At 43.9% G+C, this 21,213-nt stretch overlaps 2 protein-coding genes across 2 annotated transcripts in view; one reads left to right on the top strand and one right to left on the bottom strand.

Moving 5' to 3' along the window:
- The window catches only part of PLG (plasminogen), a 52,729-nt gene extending 51,896 nt beyond the window's left edge, over positions 1-833 (top strand). The window contains exon 19 of the mRNA XM_006115018.5: positions 376-833. Within this exon, the coding sequence (XP_006115080.2) occupies positions 376-537 (162 nt within the window). The 3' untranslated portion in view covers positions 538-833. The remainder of the gene's footprint in view (positions 1-375) is intronic.
- A 2,556-nt stretch (positions 834-3,389) lies between these two features.
- Positions 3,390-21,213, bottom strand: part of SLC22A3 (solute carrier family 22 member 3) — a 55,407-nt gene continuing 37,583 nt past the window's right edge. Inside the window, exons 6-11 of the mRNA XM_006115017.5 lie at positions 17,746-17,843; positions 17,411-17,625; positions 13,805-13,913; positions 11,519-11,631; positions 8,859-8,958; positions 3,390-7,610 (exon numbers count right to left, since the gene is read on the bottom strand). Coding sequence (XP_006115079.1) covers positions 7,553-7,610; positions 8,859-8,958; positions 11,519-11,631; positions 13,805-13,913; positions 17,411-17,625; positions 17,746-17,843 — 693 coding nt within the window. The 3' untranslated portion in view covers positions 3,390-7,552. The remainder of the gene's footprint in view (positions 7,611-8,858; positions 8,959-11,518; positions 11,632-13,804; positions 13,914-17,410; positions 17,626-17,745; positions 17,844-21,213) is intronic.

Genomic DNA, 21,213 nt, shown 5'->3' with positions numbered 1-21,213 from the left:
GAGAGGCAAATTTCAGTGGCGTTACACCCACTCAACTGGAGCAATGCAACAATAGTACTCGTTTGCTATGGGACTGCTGCTTAAAAGTGGCTGGGCAGTGGCCTTCTTGGCCTATGGAACGTTGAGCAAAACTCTTGGGGGCTGACTGGGGATATTCATGCCCCGCCAGACCCCTTAATTGGTACCACAGCAGAAAAAGTCAATCCCCATGCACTCAGGGAAAGCGCAGCTCCTCCCTGACTCCAATTCAGATGTTTTTTATGACAAATACTTGGCCTGCCAAGAGATTTCCTTTTCTGTGCCTCCTATCTGCATGTTTCTGTTTGCATATTGTGCTCTCACTAAAGTAGCCACCCTCTCTCTTCTTCTTTGTAGGGTGACAGTGGAGGACCCCTGATATGTACTGAGCAAGACAGATTCATTGTTCACGGTGTCACCTCGTGGGGTCTTGGCTGTGCTGAGCCTATGAAGCCTGGTGTTTATGCACGAGTGTCTAGGTTTGTTAATTGGATTGAGAGGGTAATGAGTATCGCTTGAGTCCTGAGGATTCACTTGCGCATCCTAAACAGCAAGGCACAAAGTAGATATGAAGGATTCCCAATACAGTTTTAAAAATCAAAATTATTTACAAGAATCTGAAATATCTATTTTAAGTTACTATAAATTAACAGCCATTGCCAACAAACCAAAATGACTGTTCCCCTCCTTTGGTGTGTTTTATATGCTATAATGAACACGCATTTGTTGAAAAGTCTCCTATTCTCTCTTTTCCATAAGTAGTCCCAAATATGTTAATCCTTGATACAGACATTAAATTGTTCATAGGGTTTAAAGTGTTGTTGTGCTCTCAGGTTATTACTAGAACTACCCTACCATCACTAGTTACTGCAGTTCACGTTGGTTTTTCTAGCCTCCAAGAAGACACTAGCTGCACCCAAATGAGGGGTGTAATGCAGTGTTCCTCAGTCTATAGCTCTTGGGCTGCATACATTTCATAGCGATAGCCCATGGCTTTAAGAGAGTTTGAGAGTGTGATACATTCACTGCCTATGGCTCCCTACTCTCTGCCATATACATGTCAGAAAGCAGGGGGAGTCCTCAGCCAACTCCCTGATGTTAGGGTGAGGGGCTATGCTACACAGGGAGGAGAAACTCATTTTTTGGCAAATTTACACTTTTTATTGCTATGGACATTTCTTTCTCAGCACAAAGACATGACTGCTGGGCCAGGAATGCAAGTTGCTGAATAACAAATAGATTGTCCCCTTTAACTAGCCCAAGGGGAAGACAGAAGCAGTCAGTGATGCAAAACTTTACAGCAATGAGTCACAGCCAATTATGATGCATAACGAAATCACACAAGAGCCTCAGAACCAGTCTTGCCTCACTATATAAGTTTTAAGTGTGTATTTGCTCCTCCTGATAGAGGACAAAGCTGGACGGCTGCCCCAACTGTCCTATGGATGGGAGGGATCTAGGGCCAGGAGGGCAGCATGGTGTAGTGAGGGAGAGGGGAACAGGCTGCCAGGCCACCCCAGCTCCCATTGTCCATGTGGTAAGTGCAGGGGCGACCCCTGCTGCTGATGTGCCAGGCCCCCTATAATCCAGGCTGCATTGCTCAAGGAAGGGGAAAAAGGTGGGGTGAATCAGGGGCAGCACTTGGGAAATGGGGCAGAGGCAGCATGGGGCCTGCAGCAGAGGAGGTTGCCTTGGACCCTGCACCTGGTACAGTAGTGGTGGTGGGGTGTTGCCCTAGACCCTGTGCCCCATGCCTCCCTCGGGTTGGCCCTGACTGTGGGGCAGAGCTGGGACTGGGGAAGACCTGGATGATAGCTCCTACTCTGCACTGGGATCAGTGCTAATCCCAGCTAGGATGAGGAAGATAGGCTTTCCTCTTCCCCTGCATGGCATGTGGGTCTGGATTAAATCCACCTCTAGATTTCTCCCCAGGCTGCAAAAAGCTCTGAAAACTCCCTCTGCCACCCCTCACTTCCTGCACCCATCACTCCTCAAATGCAGGTGGAGGGAGAGGGAAGGGGGGAGGAGAGATCATTGAACAGGGTACTGCCCAGTACTCATGCATTCAGACCTCCTACCAAGCATCACCCCCCACCCAGAACTCTCAGTCCCCCCCAATGAGATCCATTCCCCTTGCACCAGGATCCCCCAATGAGTCACACCCCAAGGAGCCATCTACACTCAGATTCTCACCCCACCAAGCCTCCACTAGCTGCACCTGGACCCTCACCCTATTGAGTCCCACTCCCCCAGCATCTGCCCCCCTGCTGAAACCCCACATCCTGCCCCCCGCTCTGAGCTCTCTCCTCCTACACCCAACTCCCACCCTCCTGAGCTCCAACCACCTTCTCTTGGATTCCCTATTACCGTTGCAGCCAGAACCCAACACCAAACCCCTTGTGCATCCAGACCCCCTCTACACCCAGATTCCCCACTGAGCCACCTGCTCCCAGATTGCCCCACACAGAACTCTCTGAGCCTGCTCTTGGATCCCCTCACACTAAGCCTCTGCACACTTGGATCCTGCTGGGCTGAGCTTACCTGCCCACATGTGGTACACCTGCCACAGAGGGGCAGGGTCCTGGAGTGTTTCTGGGGTAGGCTCAATCCTTGTGCTATGTCAGGGTGGGGTGCAACCTCACCTACTGAGTCCACCTCCCTCCTCTGTGCAGCCAGTGGTCTGTGTTCCCCAATGCTATGCAGGAGCAGCTACTTTTATTTGATAAATATGATTTGCAGAATTTTGCAGAATTTTGAAGTGCTGTGTGCAGAATTTTAAATTTGTGGAGCAGAATATTCTCAGCAACATACTATCAATATACCTGGTACTTCACCTTCCAGTCATATCCCTGGGAATAATTTCCAGGCTGAGCTTCATAATGATTGCAGTGGGCTTGAAATAGCCACTCCTCTCTGTCAGCTATTACATAAGACTGCCATTATCACACTCTTCATCTATGAGTTTTATAGGAGGCCCCTTTTCTTCAAGACTGTAAAGTGATTTTGATCTGGAAAATCTGCTTCTTGTGGGCTTCTTTTTAGTCAAATCTGCTTACTTTAACAGAAACAAATGTTTGCTCATGTTTACCTCTCACAGAGTCACTACGGCTGTGTCTACATTGGCATCCCTTTCCGGAAAAGGGATGCTAATGAGACACTTCGGAATTGCAAATCCGCGGGGGATTTAAATATCCCCCGCAGCATTTGCATTTATATGGCTGCCGCTTTTTTCCGGCTCAGGGTTTTTGCTGGAGAAAAGCGCCAATGTAGACGCGATTTTCCGGAAAATAAGCCCTTTTCCGGAAGATCCCTTATTCCTACTTATTTTCCGGAAAATCGCGTCTACACTGGCGCTTTTCTCCGGCATAACCCCAAGCCGGAAAAAAGCCACAGCCATGTAAATGCAAATGCCGTGGGGGAAATTTAAATCTCCCACGGAATTTGCAATTGCGATATGTCTCATTAGCATCCCTTTTCCGGAAAGGGGTGCTAATGTAGACACAGCCCACAAGTATGGAAGAATGATCTGATTTCTACTATGTTCCCTGTTCAGCAGCCTAGTCTACTAAATTCTGATCACAAAATCTTTATTCCTAGTGATAGTGTAAGAGGCAGTTAGAATATTTTCTTTGATTTCTAGCCCCCATGTTGACTATGCTGTGTTTGCAGTTTTAAAATTCACCCTTTGACTTTTAAACAGATGACATTTGATATAAAGGCACTAAAAGATGATACACAAGAAACTCCATGATAAATGAAACCTCACATCTTAACTTTAGTTCTGAGGGTATTTGAGCACCATGCTTTCCGCTGACTGCAGTGAGCACTGAGGGCATCCAAGACCTCTCCCAATCAGGGCCTAAATGTGTTTTTGGATCTCTCCTTACCCAGTGCTCAGTTCTGAGAACATATGGTTGGGTCTACCATGTCGTCACCTATTCCTTCTGCTGAAAACGTTGTGAACATGTTTGAGCAAATAAACAATAATCTATCTGCCCAGAGCCTTCAATCAGGGCAGGGCAGCCAACAGTTAACAGCTCTGGTCTGAGCTCACAGAGAACAACAGAGCAGTTTGGGCAGGAATGAGATTTCAAGGTGGGAGCCATAGTCAGACTCATTGGGCACCCTAACTCCAGCAGGTGTCAGACCAATACAGGCCTAACCAAAGCAGACAGCCGCCCTCCGGGGATGGGGTAGCCAAGTAGGGGGATGAAGGCCCTCCCATTCCACTGACCCAGGGTCCTATCCGTGGTGGAAGAGTCAGTGGAGATCCACCTACAACACGCTGGCCGGTTTGCAATTAGTTCCACAGCCAAATCCTATTCAGCTTCCCTGGGTTCTTTCCTACTCTCCCAGTCCTGGGTTACCTGTGTTCTGGGGTTCTCCTCAGTCTTGCTTGGATAAACAGCAAATGGAAGTTCCACCAGCTCATCAGGATCCCTGGGATTTGGCAGCTCTGGCAGTCTTTTCGGGTGTGTGGCATGATGAAAGCTTCTGTCAGCTCCAAGCTCCAACACTAGGGGAGAGGCGTCTTGCTTCTCTGTGGCAGCTCTGTCCCAACTGAACCAGGGGGCCGGTCTTTTATCGTTCTGGTTTCTGTCCACCCCTCTGCTTCCATTGGGATGAACACAGATGTCCTAGTTCTGGGGATAATCACAGGTCTCCCACTCATTGGACTGGATGGGAGATACTCGTTTGCTGCACTGGGTTTTGTGACAGGACTGTATAATGTACGACACTTAATATGGAGGAACTTTCGCAGGGACTGAGATTTTACATCTCTTTATCAGTGAATATTAGCACAGGTTTCTTTTCCCTGTATCAGATATGTACTTAATCTGAAAATAGAACCGAAGTTACTATTAAAATAGTATCATATGAAAGAGTTAGAAGGTGTCCACATCATATTTAGCAGCAATACTTTAGTTTCCCCAACCCAAAGAAAAGTTCTGTGTACGTGCAAAAGTGTGTCTCTCTCCCCAAAGGAAGATGGTCCATTAAAAACTATTACCTCATCCACCTTGTATCTCTGATCCACAGCAAAAAATGATAAGCTTTAAAAGACCTTAAATCCCCAGGAAGGATTATTCAAGCATTCAGTTATTTTAAATACTAACATACATTGTCTGCATTTTATTTTGAGTACCACAGAATGCTACTCTGAACAAAGTACAGTTAGATAGACCTGAAAAAATAAGTTCCCATGCCTTAAGTTCTCCATCACATACCAAGCAACAACAAAGTGCAATAACAGCAGTTGACCAATACAACACAAACTTCCTCCCTTCACTGAAAACTTCAAGTAACCCTGCTTAAAACCAATATAATTTAAAATGACCCACAACTGCCTTTGCAAGCTACAAGCACTACTGCAGAACTGAGAGAACTCTTGTACCATGGTACTTGTGGCGAGGACGAGCGGCCTAAGCTCCGGGGTCCCCCATTTCTCCGCTTGCCCGCGCCTCGCCCCTTCAGTTTCTTCCCCCAAGTCTCTGTCCTTTGGTCTTTGTCCCTTTGGTTTCTACCCCTGGGGCGGCTGCCGCTGCGCCCAGGCTTATCCTCAGCCCGGTGGCGGGAAGCAGCTCCCCACCTTTGGCCCCACTCACGAGCCGGCAACGGGGGTTGGCTCTCCAGCGGGCTCGGCCGTCTGTCCTCCCCGGGTGGGGGGGGTCGGAGCCGTCCACCGCCTGTCCCCGTCCTAGGGGCCCCGGGTTGGGAGGTCTCGCGCTGGGCCTGGGCTGCGGGAGTCCGGCGCTCCTCCTCCGGTCCTCCGGCTGCATGCTCCGGGTTGCCTGCGGGAGCAGAGGTAATGCTGACAGCCCCCTTCCCCTCCGGCCCCTTCCCCCTTTTGACCCAGCACGCCCGGGACGTGCCGCTCCTCCCTGCCTCCCCCATCCGTCTCCTCCCGGGTCCTACTGCCCACCGCGTACGGCGCGCCCACCGTAGCGCGCACCTGCCCGTCTGCCTCCTTGTCCCCCGGGCTCGGTTCCCACCGAGCACTTTTCCCGGGGTTCCGCCTGGCCGCGCCACCCGGCGCCTCAGCCGGGGCAACTATGTCAGTGCGGGGAGCTTCTTCCCCATCACAGTACTCTAGGAACTGAGAAAAAATTAAATACAAGCCCACTATCAGTTTAGGAGAATGTCTGTTTGATCAGATAAGCCTGGTAATTTTAGTAGCATAAGAATAAATTGTCTCTCAGAGGACAGCATCAAAATACGCTAATGTGTTCTCATTTGGCATTACAAACCATCTAGCAATATATCATAACAGAGAAACACGTTTGGGCTATGTCTAGACTGGACTATGTCCAGGGAACGTGTCTGCTTTTTCTGAACAGTTTCCAAAAAAGCAGGGGCATTCTTTCACCATCCCTTATTCCTCATAAAATGTTCTGAAAGAGAGGTTTTTCTGGCCTTTGGCCCCATGTAGATGAGCCAATGTTGGAAAAGCGTCTTTCAAAAAAACAAGCAGAAAAAGATAGACAAATTGTGGATTGCAATTTGCATATCTTTTTCCGAACACCCCCCGGCAGTGTAGACGTAGCCTCGGTGACATTCCTTTTTGTTTGTAGAGAGTTCTGTCAAATAACTTAAAGTCATTTGACTATGTGTCCAGGGAAATTCTTATTGAAAAGTAGTTCTGTTGGTCCTCTGCTTCTCATGGTCCCTCCTTCTGTTGTCTGTTCTAAGCATGCATGCATTTTGTTGCTTGCATGGTTCCTATTTTCTTTAATCAGACATGGCAGTTGGGTGGAAATAGAAAGCGTTGATGTACTGTATACAAGCAAACTGAGTCCCAGTGATATTGGTTATTCCCCACTACTTTATTGAAACTCCATCTTACCAATATTTGTTCCATGGCAAGCTTTTGAGGTGGTCATTTTGGAGCATTATTTGTTCAATTACAATGTGATACTCACTATATTTAGTAACTATCCAGTAGTTCCTTCACCAACTTTGTAATATGGATCTGCCCCAAATATTCAGAATATCCTTTTGACATCTACACATTAGAAATGAGGCTCACACTCTCTCCATCCTCAATGTCATCAGGTCCCTGGATCCCTAAGCAATTCTTCTTTTGCTTTTCTGATTCTTCAGAGGCTTTATCCTTTGGTGGGACATAAAGCTACTGAAATTCTGCTTCCCCTCTCTCCAAACCATCTCAGTTTTAAACCACAATCTCACCCAATTTTTGTAACAGGGATGAACAAATGACCGAAACATATACAAATAAGTAGGATCTTATGGGGCCAGGTAAAGCAGCTGATTTAACTGGGTGTTCTCTAACAAGAATCATACAGCATTCCCTTCCTGGAAACAATGAACTCAGAAAATATGCTTTTATTCTGTAGCTGTATAAAAATACAATGCTTCTTTTGAATGTCTTCATTCTTAAAAGAAGTACTTAAAGGCATCTCTTATAACACAGCTCAATCCATCTTCTCCTGAAGACTTTAAAGCAATTATCTGGTGGAAACCTAGTTCCTCGTGTGAGAACGGACACATTTGGCTTGGTGCTTTTAGTGAAAGATCATATATAGGAGGTGATATCTTGATGCTTTTTTTTCCTGCCACTTTTACTTTGGAGACTGAAGTAACAGAGAGAAAAAAGAGAAGAGTTAGTTTTGTTAGTACAAATGTATAATTCCCTGCCCCTTTTATTCATTTACTGGAGTAGTCAAAAATGTGCTGAAATAAGCTTCAAAGCCATCATTCAAAACTCACACTTTAGTTCTATCCCACACTCCTTACTCAGAGAAAATTCTGCATGAGTTTATTGGGGTTTTGTCCAGGAGCGTAGCCACGGGTGGGTCTGGGTGAGACAGAGCCCACTCCCTTAGAAACCAGGCCCACCACCCATCCCCAGTTCTGCTCTGGCCCCAGTGCTTGCCTCACTCCACCCACCTACTTAGAGAGGTTTGCTCATGGAGAGGTTTGGGGCTGGAGCACTGGTGCTTGCTCTGCTCTGCTCTGCTCTGCTCACCTGATACTCCTACTCAGTCTAGCTGGGCAGAGTGGGATAAGCTCTTATGCTTTGACCCCACTCCCCAGCAGGAGTGCCGTGTGGGCAGAGCAGGCAGGGGTGCAGAAACAGCCATTTTTCCAACGGCCTGGATTAACCCAGTGGCTGGTGGCAATGGAGGAGATCTTCAGAAAAGGTAGGTCCATCTCTTGGGGGAGCCAGACATGGTGGGGACCTGTCGAACCTCAAAGGGAGCTGGGAGCCATGCACACTGGAGAGCAGCAACTCCTTCCAGAGTTGGGTGCATGTCTGGAGCCCTGGGGAGCCTCCAGCCAGAGGGCCCATCCATCGCCCCCCTCCTAGGCCAGCTGCAGGAACTAGGGGGAGGTGGGCCCCTATCCATCCTGCCTTATCAGTGGCCCCCTCTGCAGGTAATTTTCCACCACCCATAGTTGGGGCCCACCCAAATATTCCACCCTGGCTAAGCCACTGGCTTTATCTGACTAGGGGCTATGTCCAATGGATATGTAAATGTGTAAGAGATTTTTCTCTCTCACTGTTACAATTTACTTCAAGATGTCTGCAAAATGGCTTTGTCTATTTAAGATAAAGATGACAGTTTTCTATACAAAAATCATTTCCATTTGCGTTTATTTTTTAAATCAACCTGCCATCGTAGAATTTCAAAACCCACATTGCTATTAAATCAAATTGCCTCATGGGCATATTTCTCTACTTGATTGAGATACTTACTCTGATGCCACAAGAACAAATTACTAAAGGATTATTTGACTTCTGATTATTATGACTGAAGGGGAAAATTATGATTGCTCAAAAAATACATCAGTGTAATAGTGAAGGAAAGAGAGAGTACCTGGAAAGCTGTTCCACATCCTCCACTGTCTCTGGTAAGGAAATTCCCTTTGTCTCAGGTAAAAATAGTACTAAGATCCCACAAACAACTGCAAGTACACCTATGGTGAGCATTGAAGGAGGAAAAAAAGAACCAAAATTGGCTTGTCATTTTTCTCATTCTTAGGACAGTTTTGTGATACAGAATAAGAAAAGAATAGACCATAAGAACGGCGCTACTGGGTCAGAACAAAGGTCCATTTAGTTCAGTATCCTATCTTCTGACAGTAGCCAGTGCCAAGTGTTCCAGAGTGAATGAACAGAACAGGCAATCGTCAAATGATCCCTACCATGTCACTCATTCATAGCTTCTGGCAAACAGAATCTATGGACACCATCCCTGCCCATCCTGGTTAATAGCCATTGATGGACCTATCCTCCATGAATTTATCTAGTTCTTTTTTGAATCTATTACAACATTGGCCTTCACAGCATCCTGAAATACCTGAAGTTGCTCCCAAAACACTAAGGGTATGTCTACACTACCACCCTAGTTCGAACTAGGGTGGTAATGTAGGCAACTGGAGTTGCAAATGAAGCCCGGGAAATTCAAATCCCGGGCTTCATTTGCAACTCCGGTTGCCTACATTACCACCCTAGTTTGAACTAGGGTGGTAGTGTAGACATACCCTAAGTAACATCTGCCTGTTTCTCCCCTGCCTTGCCTCGCATTTTGGTCATTAAAACTAATAAAAGAAAGTTCTTCTTCACACAGCGTGTAGTCAACCTGTGGAACTCCTTGCCAGAGGAGGCTGTGAAGGCTAGGACTATAATAGAGTTTAAAGAGAAGCTAGATAATTTCATGGAGGTTAGGTCCATAAAAGGCTATTAGCCAGGGGATAAAATGGTGTCCTTGGCCTCTGTTTTTCAGAGGTTGGAGAGAGATGGTAGGAGACAAATCGCTTGATCATTGTCTTCAGTCCACCCTCTCTGGGGCACCTGGTGCTGGCCACTGTTGGCAGACAGGATACTGGGCTAGAAGGACCTTTGGTCTGACCCAGTACGGCCGTTCTTATGTTCTTATGTTGATATTTTTGGGAAGTAGGTGTGAAATGTTACCAGGCTGACTGGGAAGGCTTTGGGGCAGAGGCTGGTTTTTGTTCTGTGTTTGTACAGCACTTAGCACAGTGGGGCATAGGAAATTATTGGACTTCTTACCCTTATGAAAATAGAGATAATTTTGCACCCAGTTACATAATGTAGTTGAGGATCAGGGCTTCAGAGTGCAGCAGAAATTCTCAATACTATGGTGTGAATTGGGACATCTGAACGTATCTCTGGTTGTAGTAATATTAATTTGCAAAATAAATTAATTTTCTTCTCTCTTTTGTACTTTCTATTTCATACTCTTGTTATCTGCCTCTCTTCCTTTTTCCATGTCATGCCCCTTCTACTCTTTCCTCCTCATGTTGCTCTTCAGAAAAACATTATTTACTCTTTAGATTCAGGATTTCCTACTAAAATGAAATACCTTGCTCATACAATTAGCCTGTGGAACTCATTGCCGCAAAATATCACTGAGGCCAAGAGCTCATCAGAAATAAAACAGAGATTAGATATTTGTATTAATAGCAAGGATTGTCCAGAGTTAGAACAGCATACGCTAACAAATGAAACATTAATTTTTGAAGAGTTATAAATCCTTATGCACCAGGGTATAAACCAACCTGAAAGTCAGCAGTAAAAATCTATATGTGAACAGATTATCCAGCTGAAGAGTTTCATGCATCTAACTTTGAAGCACCTGGTACTGACTCCCAATGGTAACAGGCTACTGGACTATCTGACCATTATGGCAATTCCTATCTTCCCCCAATCCTGGGGTTTGTTACTACTTCAAGCCTAGGAGTGCAGTAGTACCCCTAGCACCCCTAGTTCCAGCACCACTGCCTGCAACCTGCCTATCAACGCAGACCTTACATGGGAGATTACTTAGAAAACATTTTTGCCCAGACCTGCTCTGTTGATATCAATAGAGCTATACTAATTTACAACAGCAGAAAACAGGGTCTTTTGTTTATTTTATGTGATGAAAACTATCCAGAAAATGTTAGTAATGCCCCATTGTTATAAGGGCTCTACTTCAATAAGTACACACAGTTTTAATGGCTTCTGAGGCATGCTCTCCTTGGAAGTCAGGGCTTAGACCTGAAGGGACAGAACTGCAATGGGATTCAGCCAGAATGAATCCTGGGGCTCCATGCATATGGGAGTGCCCAGGCTGATGTCACCACAATTGAAAGGATGCAGCAGAGCCCCCTTTGCTCAAAGGTCATATCTGCTGGCCAGTGAGGGTGGAGATGATAGATTTGAGGGAAAATAGGTCATGTAATAAAACTCTCCCCCAAAAAAGCATCTGCTTTAGGGAGCAGGTTAAAACAAAGTTATAATGAAGTGGTCATCATGGGATTAACTGGATTCGTCACAGTATTATACATGGGAGCCAGGCTTTCACCCCTCCATTATTTCCTGTTTATTTAGTGGGTGTTTTCCTCACTGTGTTTGTTATGGAGCTGAATAAAGCAGCACTTTCCCAGCCTGCAGTACTGTACGTATGCTTCTTATGCACTGAGCAGACCCATACGTCCCCTATGGAAGGTTGCATTTGAAATGATTTCTTACTAAAGATAATTAGAGGTAGCTCCATCCAGATGGCCGCTAACCGGAAAAGAAGAAAAGGGGCTATGATACCCCCTAGATCACACAAACTCGAACACAGCGACACACCGAAGTTTCTGCAAAAGAAAGATATTATCATTCATTTTAGAAGGGCTAAGATAAGGAATGTAACCTAGGAGATGCATGTGTTAGGCTCAAAGGTATCTCATCACCAGGGTTTAGCAACACACACTTGCATAAGCAAGCCAATGCAATGAGTCTAATCAGTGAACTCATGAAAAAAGGGGGCTTACTGAAAAATCATATATTGAACATAATGCAGGGGGGAATAAAAATGGTGGGAAATTTTAAAAGAATTCCAGAAGCTTGAAGGGCCAGATTCTACCACTGTTACCTCAGATTGCTAATTATTCCCCAATGAAATTGCTGAGATTTCCTGTGTGGAACACTAACCCTAAATCACTACACACCAAGCCTTCCTGCAGCCATGCCTTTAAACCACCCAATCTCTGAGCTAAAGTACTATTGAAATGATCTCTTTGCGCTATCTACAGCATGGACTTTAGTGTGAGTAGCTGCCACATACATACCCAGGTTCCCTGGTGGGATTTCTAGCTCGTGCTGCAGCCTACACTGCCACAGCTACTACATGAAAGCTAGCTCAGGTATATCCACACATGGCTGCAGTCACACCTCCATATGCAATATGGGCACACACTTGGTGGACTGGGATTCTAAATCAGCTTTGTCACAGTCTTCTTGTATAAATGAAATTTTGTGCGTCTCCCTTCGCGTAACCGGGCCTCCTCGCCCACCGTCCAAACTTTTCACCTGCCTGACCCCGATGTGATTTGAACACATAGCTGTTCCAGGTTAAGTTCTATTTCCCATCTCTAAAGTGATCACACCCAAGCCAAGTTATGTTGTAAGAGCCTGTCAAACACTGTGTCAAACGTTTTACTAAAATCCAGATATATTGCACCTTCTTTTTCCATAGCTGTTTGCTTTCTAATTTTATCTTGAAAAGCAGGAAAGTCTGATGCAATCTACCAAAGACCTTGCAATGTAATTTCAACATGACACAAGTGAGAGTCAGAAACAAGACAGAAAGAAAAGGGAAAGAGGAACAGAAGACTAAGGGTCACAATTGCAAGATTATCTAGTTACTTAGTGAATCAAGTGTCCAAACAGTAGGAATCCTTTATATGTAATTGGTGTGATGCACAGATATTAGGTTAAGTTAACAGGTTTATTTTCTTATCAGGTAAATTTACTACATTTTATCTTTAGGGGCACTCAAAGTTTATTTGCTTAGGGCAGTGGGGCAAGTGCCCATCCCAGCCAAGAAGGGATTAACAAGATCCTCTGAGCACAGTCAAATCCTACCTGAAGCATGCTGCACTTATAAAAGGGGAGTTCCTTAAGAGTGTAAAGCCAAACCCAGTGCTTGAGTACCAATGCCTTAAATATGTAAAATAAGGGATGTTGACTATAAAGGCTACAGAAGATCCTCTGTTTCCTAGACCCTCCAGCTAAATAGAAGAACCTCAAAATTATTTTCCCTTCTCTCAGCCCAGGATGCTAAGCCAGGGCCCCTTGGACTGCAAAGGGGTTAGATAAATTGAACCTTAACTCAAAATATACAGATCTATTTGCTTTGCAAAGCAAGCCAGGTGGACCCAGACTGCGCTGAGGTTGCAGGACTGTTATATTTTTTGTTTGGACTCCTGTTGAGAGGGTACTGAACTATCTCCAGCTACTTGTAGCTGAAACAACACAGCATCTCTTGAGACTGACTCCGTAACAACCTCTGTAGCTGAAGGGAGATACTACAAATAAAAGGAGGAACCTCTGCCTGGGATCTCAAAGGGGGCACTCTAGGGGTAAATCTTATGACAATTAGCTTATTTCATTAACAGGTATCAATTTAGACAGAGTTAGCTGACATTGCTATACAGGTTTTGGAGTGTTGAATAGAAAATGTGAGAAATGTGTTTTCTTTACAGATCTTGGATTAAGTTGGCTCCTTTGTAATTTGTTTCCCATGGGAGACTAATACTGCATCTGCAAATGAAATAGAATGTCTTACATTATGAAGTCACCTGTCACACATCCCTATGTGAGGCAGAGCACAAGAAGAATTACACTGCACAAGAAGAATGTCTTTCATAGAGGTACTGAACACTGGCATGGTTACTCTACAAAGCCATTTACTATGCAAATGCTACTGAAAGCAAGTTCATTAAGTTTAATGTGGATTTTAGCTGTGCATGAAACAACCGCAGTTACCTTAATGTTGTAGGATACAATTCACTGTTCACAAGATACACAATTTCAAAAGCCATCGTGATTCCCAGTCTTCCAAGGGTGGCTACTGAGGTTTTCAACCACAGGATATCTGTTCACAAGGCAAATTCAAACAGAAAGGTTGGTGAAATGTATTTTACCATGGCAGCTGGAAATCCTGGGTCACACTCCACTCTCCCTTCCATGGGTTTCACGTGAGGGCGGCAGCATTACTACTGATTCATGTCAGTGTAAGTGAGCAGAAGCAAACATTGGGGCTAGATTCGCAAAGGGATTGGGGCTAGATTCGCACCACTGACTTTCACAAGGCCACCACTCAGCCTCTGTCAATGCCTGGAGGTACCAACATTTCTATAGTTTGGGTATGATCAAAGCTGCCTAAATTGCCTCCCCACCAGCAATGGCGCCCTCAATCTTGCCACAGCCCCAGCCCCAGCAGGATTTTCAAGGGAAATCCTGCCTACCTCGCCTGCGGGGCCCAGTTTGATGGTCGTACTCAGAACGCAAGAACTTAGGGAACAACTTCAGTCTATTTTGTCTGTAATTCAAAGCTGATGGTGGGAAATACTTGTCCTACAACACATCATGAAACTGGGGAATACACTGCAAGAGGAAGTCAGTGAAGCTGAGTTTGACAAAGATTGGACAGGCTCATAAGATGGTCTGGAATTAATGCTAACAACAGATTTGAATGGGATAGTGGGTTTAAGCTGTTTCTAACTGGGAGCTGAATGAGGTAGAGGCAAATTATCTCCATCTGCCTGCCATGGAGTTTGGACACTTCCCCCCTAGGGCAGCTGGTGGTGGTCACAGACAAAGACAGGATAATGGACCAGATGGATATTGGGTCTCATCCAGTCTGCTAGTTCCTGTTTTCCTGGTCTGATACTTTTCTCTGAACTAATCTTAAAGCCCCATCAGGAATAGTTATATCGGAGGGACCCTAGATCAGGTTCAAGGAAGAGCAGAACCAAAAGGGCATTGCTGTCAGATATCAGTCTGTGCTGCCATCTATGGGTGTTCAAAGTTCCAGCTACTCGTTCTTTATTGTGTCACCCGGGCCAGTTTGAAGAATCAGAAACCAATTCTAACCCACTGAGTCAGCGAACAAGTATTGAACAATTGCCACGTGCAGGACAATGAATGGTAAACGTTGTTGCCAGACTCCCATGATCATACCCAGCTTGTGCGACCCCTTGCTTTGAGCAGGCTGCTGGTCACTACCCAGGTGTGATGCAATCACTTCCATCTCCTGCAACATTTTTCTATATCAAATTGTAATCAGTGCTGAGTCAGAGTGACTCCCTAATAGAGCTGAACAAAAATGTCGCTGGCCATTATAGAGAAATCCTCTAGAATTTCATTTAAAAATGGTAATTTTCCATAAGTTTTTTCACCACCCTACAAATTTTATAATAGAAAATTAAATGCCTACTGTGGAATTCTATGTGATGGCTCAACAAACTCTAGAAGGCATACAAAATTTTATGAGACTTCAGAGTAATTTCTAGAAAACCGCATCAAATGTTTAGAGATCCCTGTAGATTTCATCCCTGATTAATGGCATAGAGAATTTTTTATTATAGACTAATATCAGTATTTCATGAAAAAGAGAAATGCATCTTTTTCCTTTTTGTCTTGGATTTTTGCAAAAACATTTTTGCAGGTGGAAAAATTTATTTAATCCCCAAAATATATATGTGTGCGTGTGGGTTTGTTTACTTGTGTTTTTGAGAGGAGAGTGACTTTCTGCCAGCAGCAAACTCTGAGAAATCAGAGGACACTCAGAAAGGTAAGTTTCTGAGGATGGAAAGGGACAAAATTTCATCCTGGATTTAAGTCATGCACAGAAGCCATTTAAAGGGGAGGATGATAACTGAGACAGTTGTTTTCATAGGACAAATTTAAAGAAAATATTTTTCCTATTAAACTAAAAGACGGTTCAATTGTTTTAACGGAAGGATTGTAAATTACTGCGATCATGTTACTTGAGATGTCTGGCTGCATGATTGCCCTGTAAATTATCCTGGCACATTAAACTACTCACTTTTCGGCAATGATAAAAATACCTGATACATAGTATCAACCATCATTTATCCCATACTCCTCTGCAAAGGAGAGTATCATTTCAAACTGCTTTACAAATAAGGTAAAGTGACTGGCCCAAGGTCATAAGACATGCCAGTGACAGAGCCAGGAACAAAACTCAGATCTCCTGATTCTCAGACCCTATTGAAAAAACTAAGCTGTTGAAACATGTGGGCTACTTCTAGATTGCATCCCTTTTTCGTAAAAGGGATGCAAATTAGACATATCGCAATTGCTAATGAAGCGGGGATTTAAATCTCCCCCGCTTCATTAGCATAAAAATGGCTGCCGCTTTTTTTCGGCTTGGAGCTTTGCCGGAAAAAAGTGCCAGTCTAGACGCGGATCTTATGGAAAATAAAGCCTTTTCTGAAAGAGTCCTTATCCCTCTTAAAATAAGGGATAAGGGATCTTTCGGAAAAGGCTTTATTTTCCGAAAGATCCGCGTCTAGACTGGTGCTTTTTCCCGGCAAAGCTCTGTGCCACAAAAAGCGGCAGCCATTTTTATAGCTCAAATCTAGCCTATTCTGAAGGAAAGACTGGGGATGTCACAGTCAGGGTAAGGCTCTGTGTTCTGCATCTGCCTTTTAATGCGTAGCACCTTTAAAGGCTGACACAGAGACAGATGCTTTCTTTGATACACAATTTGCTGTAATCACATACTGGAGAGACAACAGTGCTTAAGAGCCTGAATAACACATCACAATGACCCTGATAATCTTTAAAGTAGGACAAGAATTACTAAAAGGGGTGCCAGAACCTCTGTCCCCTTTGAACTACCTGCTGGTGCTTCCCCCTGTGTAGGGGAAACTCGAGATGGTGTCAAGCCAGGATAGACAACTCTGTACCACCTGCTCCTGGCCCTGCACCATGCCAGAGATAAGTTGGATGAAACAAGCAATGGACAGAGTACACTGCCCTCTGACAAACCCAGGCCAATGGAATTGTCTGTTTCTTATTCTAAAGCTGAGAATATGAGTCAAGACCTGCTAAGACTGAGCTGCAGAAAATATATCCTTTAAATAGGTTTGTTTCTTCCCTCAATGCTGATTTACAGGGCAATAGGAAGACAGTTTCCCCAAATTCCCTCTTTCCTAGTTCCATACCAGTATGATAGATACCTTCCCCACAAGGAGTGAGCGTATTTTGCCCCCTTTATATTTTTGTTCTGTAGTTTGCATTATCATTTGCTAAATGCATCCCAACGCACCTTTTACCTTCGCCCACTGCTTCAAAGGCTCTGTGGGGCCTTCCCCTCTCTGCTCTGGGAACGTCACAGAGTAAGTGGCAGATTCTCTGTAACTTGAAATCTTTAAATCATGATTTGAAGACTTCAGTTACTCGGCCAGAGGTTAGAGATCTATGACAGGAGTGGGCAGATGAGGTTCTGTGGCCTGTAATGTGCAATAGGTCAGACTATATGATCATGACAGTCCCTTCGGGCCCTAAGTCTATGAATCGATGCATAAATCGCTGATTTGAGGAAGCTAACGAAAGAGTTACCTGCTGGTAAGACTGCAGTAATTAAGCATGCCACTCCTGCCACTATGTTGCTTATAGCAAATGGAAGGCGTCGACCAATTCGATCAATAGTCAGTAAAATCAAGAGAGCTGCTGGTAATTCCACAGCTCCTGAGATGAAGAAGTCTAGGTAGAGGTTTCCTTCTATAATCCCTAGGCGCATAACAAGTCCTTGGTAAACCAGGGCACTTGTGAACCTAGATGAAGACATTGAGACAAACACAAAGGACTGTAAGCAGCTGACTTGAATTTCAGATGTGAAAGAATCTAATTAGTGAAAAAATGTGATTTCAAAACCCAACACAATGGAGACTTACCAGGCATACATTAGAATCAATGTGTATTTTCTCATCTGGGGAGTTCTAACCAGATGGAGACATGATGGATTACTAATTTCTTCATCTGTAACTGTGATCTAAAGAAAGCAAACATCAGAATCAGCAGATCATAGAGAGGAACTAAGGTCCCCCCCCCCCCCACACACACACACAGCTGAGCTAGTACAGCAGTTATGGGAGTGGGCTCAAAATTTAATACAACTCAGGCTAATGTCCAGCTCCTTAAACTTTTGTAATGACAACGTACATGCCAGAAAAAATACAGCTTGGCTTCCAGTTCCTGCTGAGTTTTCAGGAGAAAAAACTTATTTTTACTTGTAAATTTAGAAGTGGACTCAGAGGTCCCTGGGAGGCAATAAAGGTGGCACCTAGCAGTGCCATTTTTACAGCTGATTTTCAGAGCAGTATTGAACTTTAAGGGTAATGCCAAGAAAGAACTCAATTGTGAGTTCTTTCCCCACAGTCATCCAATGACATTTTAATGGATAACACTAAGGACAAAAGGGTGGGGTTCGGAGGAGCAAACAATGGAAAGAGCAAACAACAATGTCCTTGAGAGTATGTTTGCTATTACAACTGAGTAGCAGTAGGGAAGAGGACACTGTCAAGAAGTGAAGTCTGGATGGAAAGAGAAGGCTCACGATAGAGAAAGATTAATATCTGCCCTCGGCTGAACATTTACACATAGGCCCAATGAAGCAAAAGTCAATGGGACTTCAGAATACACTATGGCTGTGTCTACACTGGCGTGATCTTGCGCCAAAGCGGCCGCTCTTGCGCAAAAACTTGCTGCCTGTCTACACGGGCCGTGTGTTCTTGCCTCAGATAGCCTCAGGCAGCAGCCACACAAAGTAACTCCTGACCTGATGCCCTGCTGGACCTGGTTCTGGCTGGTCTTAAATGCGATTCAGCGTCCACTCAGTGTAGACGCACTATTTCAAAATTTTGTGTGTAGACACGTTATTTCAAAATAAGCTATTTCGAAATAACACAGTCTGTTAGGGTATGTCTACACTACAAACTCGGCTACCCCCTGAAGCAGTTAAATTACAGGTAGTCACTGCAGGTAGAGTCACATCCCAGTTTGCTGTGATCTAATTGTTTGTGGAGGCAAGCCCATACCTAAGATAACACAAATCAGGACTAGAGTCCAGGGGGGTTGATTGATATTTTTAAAGCACTGCAAGGGAATTAATCTCACATATTCGGTGAGAGAGGTTAGAATAAATCTACTGTGTTGCTTTGAAAATTTCAGTCCCTGATGTTGGGTCTCTAATTCTAACCATTCAATAGGTGTCATTACTCTCCATAGATGGGGCCTGGAAGAGCAAACACAAAACCAAGCACAATAGAGAATCAGTCAAAAAGATGTGATTGTGGACAGAGAAAGAAAGACTCCCCTTTCTCCCATTTGTACCCTAAAGACAATGAAAATTACTTTGTGGGAAAACAGGGCCAAAGAGAATGTAGAGATAGAGCCCATGCTGACTGGTGAGCAAATTGATTGGTAAACTAGGTCAACTAGCATTTCCCAGTGATCTGATTCTAGTTCAGCCAAGGCTGCACATATGAATTTTATTTTGTATTTATTGCACGTCATAAGTTTTTCAGTGAGATAAACACCATTTGAGTAAACTTTTAACAGCTCCTTTAATAACAAAAAAGACTTTGTGAAACCCTCAGCCCATAGTTCTTTTCTCTTCCCTCTCATCATTGCTAGAACCCCTCCTCCCCCATCTTTACAGCCACTTTGTTTTCTGTAATAGAGTTAGAAGTTTTCTCAAAGTTGCTTCCATTCTTTATATACTAGCTCCATTTTTTTTAATCCTACATTTTGTTTGTCAGGCATTCATTTACATTCCAGATCAGAATCTGCTGTCTGTTGGAAGTTGTTAAGGACACAATCATGAAGGGTTGTAATGCTGCCTTACTTTTGTTTATAAGAACATGTTGGCAGTGACCAACATCTGAAACTTGTGCAAATACGGCATTCATTTTCCCATGCAAGGATAAATCAAGCAGTCTTAACACAATTTTCTATCTATCTTAAGTGTCACTAACTCTAGTTGGAAAATACGTTTAAGTATGATTTATGGGCTGGGGGAAAAGGACATTAAAAACATTGCAGAAAATCTCTTAGGTCTTTGGGAATCAAATCTTGACCTCTCTGAAATCAGAGTTCTCCTATTGACTTCAATAGAGCCAGAATTTCACCTTTAGTATCCAAAGACGTATTATATGAAGAATAAGGAGCTGCTGTATGAATCAATTTCCTATCTCATTTTTTCTGCACTGGTTTTAAAAATTCCCGTGAAGGTTGTGCACTCCACAAGCGTTGGTACTGATCCTGCAAATTTCATGCAATGTGCCTATTCAGCATAGCACTAATCCTAACAAACTACTGTAATCAATGGGACTTATGCATACACTTTAAGTGCAGTGGTGAATTATGATCACGGTGTATAAAATTACAAATATGTGTATGTCTTTGTAGCATCAGGGCCTTAAAAACATGAGCAAAATCTTCTGTGCATGCTCAAAGTGTGATTTTCCAAGGCGTAAATCTTTGTCTAATCAACATCAGTTTTCACTAGGACACTCCAACTCATTTCTCCTCTAAGAGGACAATTTTCAAATTATAACTTTCTAGCCCAACTATTTACTGCAATTGATCTTTTTTTAATAAAAAGATAAGATATTTTTTATAATGGGAAAACAATTTGTTGTTCTCTCTTGTCACTTAAAAATGGATGAAGTGGTTTTGTTCAAATGTTCACAAAGCAGTCACCCTTGGGCAGAGACCAAATGTGAAACATTTCAGCTTGGAAAACACAATTTTTGGGGAAATGAGGCACAGCTGAGAACAAAGGGTTACTCTGGAAACAACAGTTAATAAATTATGCCCAGTTGCCTACTGTCACAATGCTGTAGTAAAAACTGAATAAAACAATGCTCATCTGTTTTCACATCACACTCATTACTGAAGTTAGTCAGAAAATATATCAAAACCAAAGAGTTATGCAGAGATGCATTGGTTTCAATGAATATTTAATCAGGAAGGTTTCAGGGCCTGGACAGGGTCTTTCCTGATTAGGCACTGGTCCGGGATGTGGGACACTCAGACTTACGGCCCTGTTCTGTGTAATTCAGAGTAGAGATTTTTTATTCCCAGATCACTCTGAATTAGGTACGTGTGCCAGGCCAGTGTTCTAACCTCTCTCTCTGACGCACACATACACACATACACTCACTCTCTATCTCACTCAATCAAAAGCTCAGGTTTCAACAGAATTATGTTTTTTAGAAACATTTGAAAGGCTTTTGTCTTGTTCCAGGGTGGAAGGAAGCCAATATTTCAGAACCTTGAAAGTTGCGGCCAAACAGCCAGCTCTGTTCATCAACATAGGAGTTTCTAGAAAGGCTGTGATTTTCTGGACACCTAATCCT

The sequence above is a fragment of the Pelodiscus sinensis genome, chromosome 3, assembly GCF_052426305.1.
Source record: "Pelodiscus sinensis isolate ZL-2025 chromosome 3, ASM5242630v1, whole genome shotgun sequence".
Taxonomy (NCBI): domain Eukaryota; kingdom Metazoa; phylum Chordata; order Testudines; family Trionychidae; genus Pelodiscus; species Pelodiscus sinensis.
This window is presented reverse-complemented; position numbering and strand designations above follow the sequence as displayed.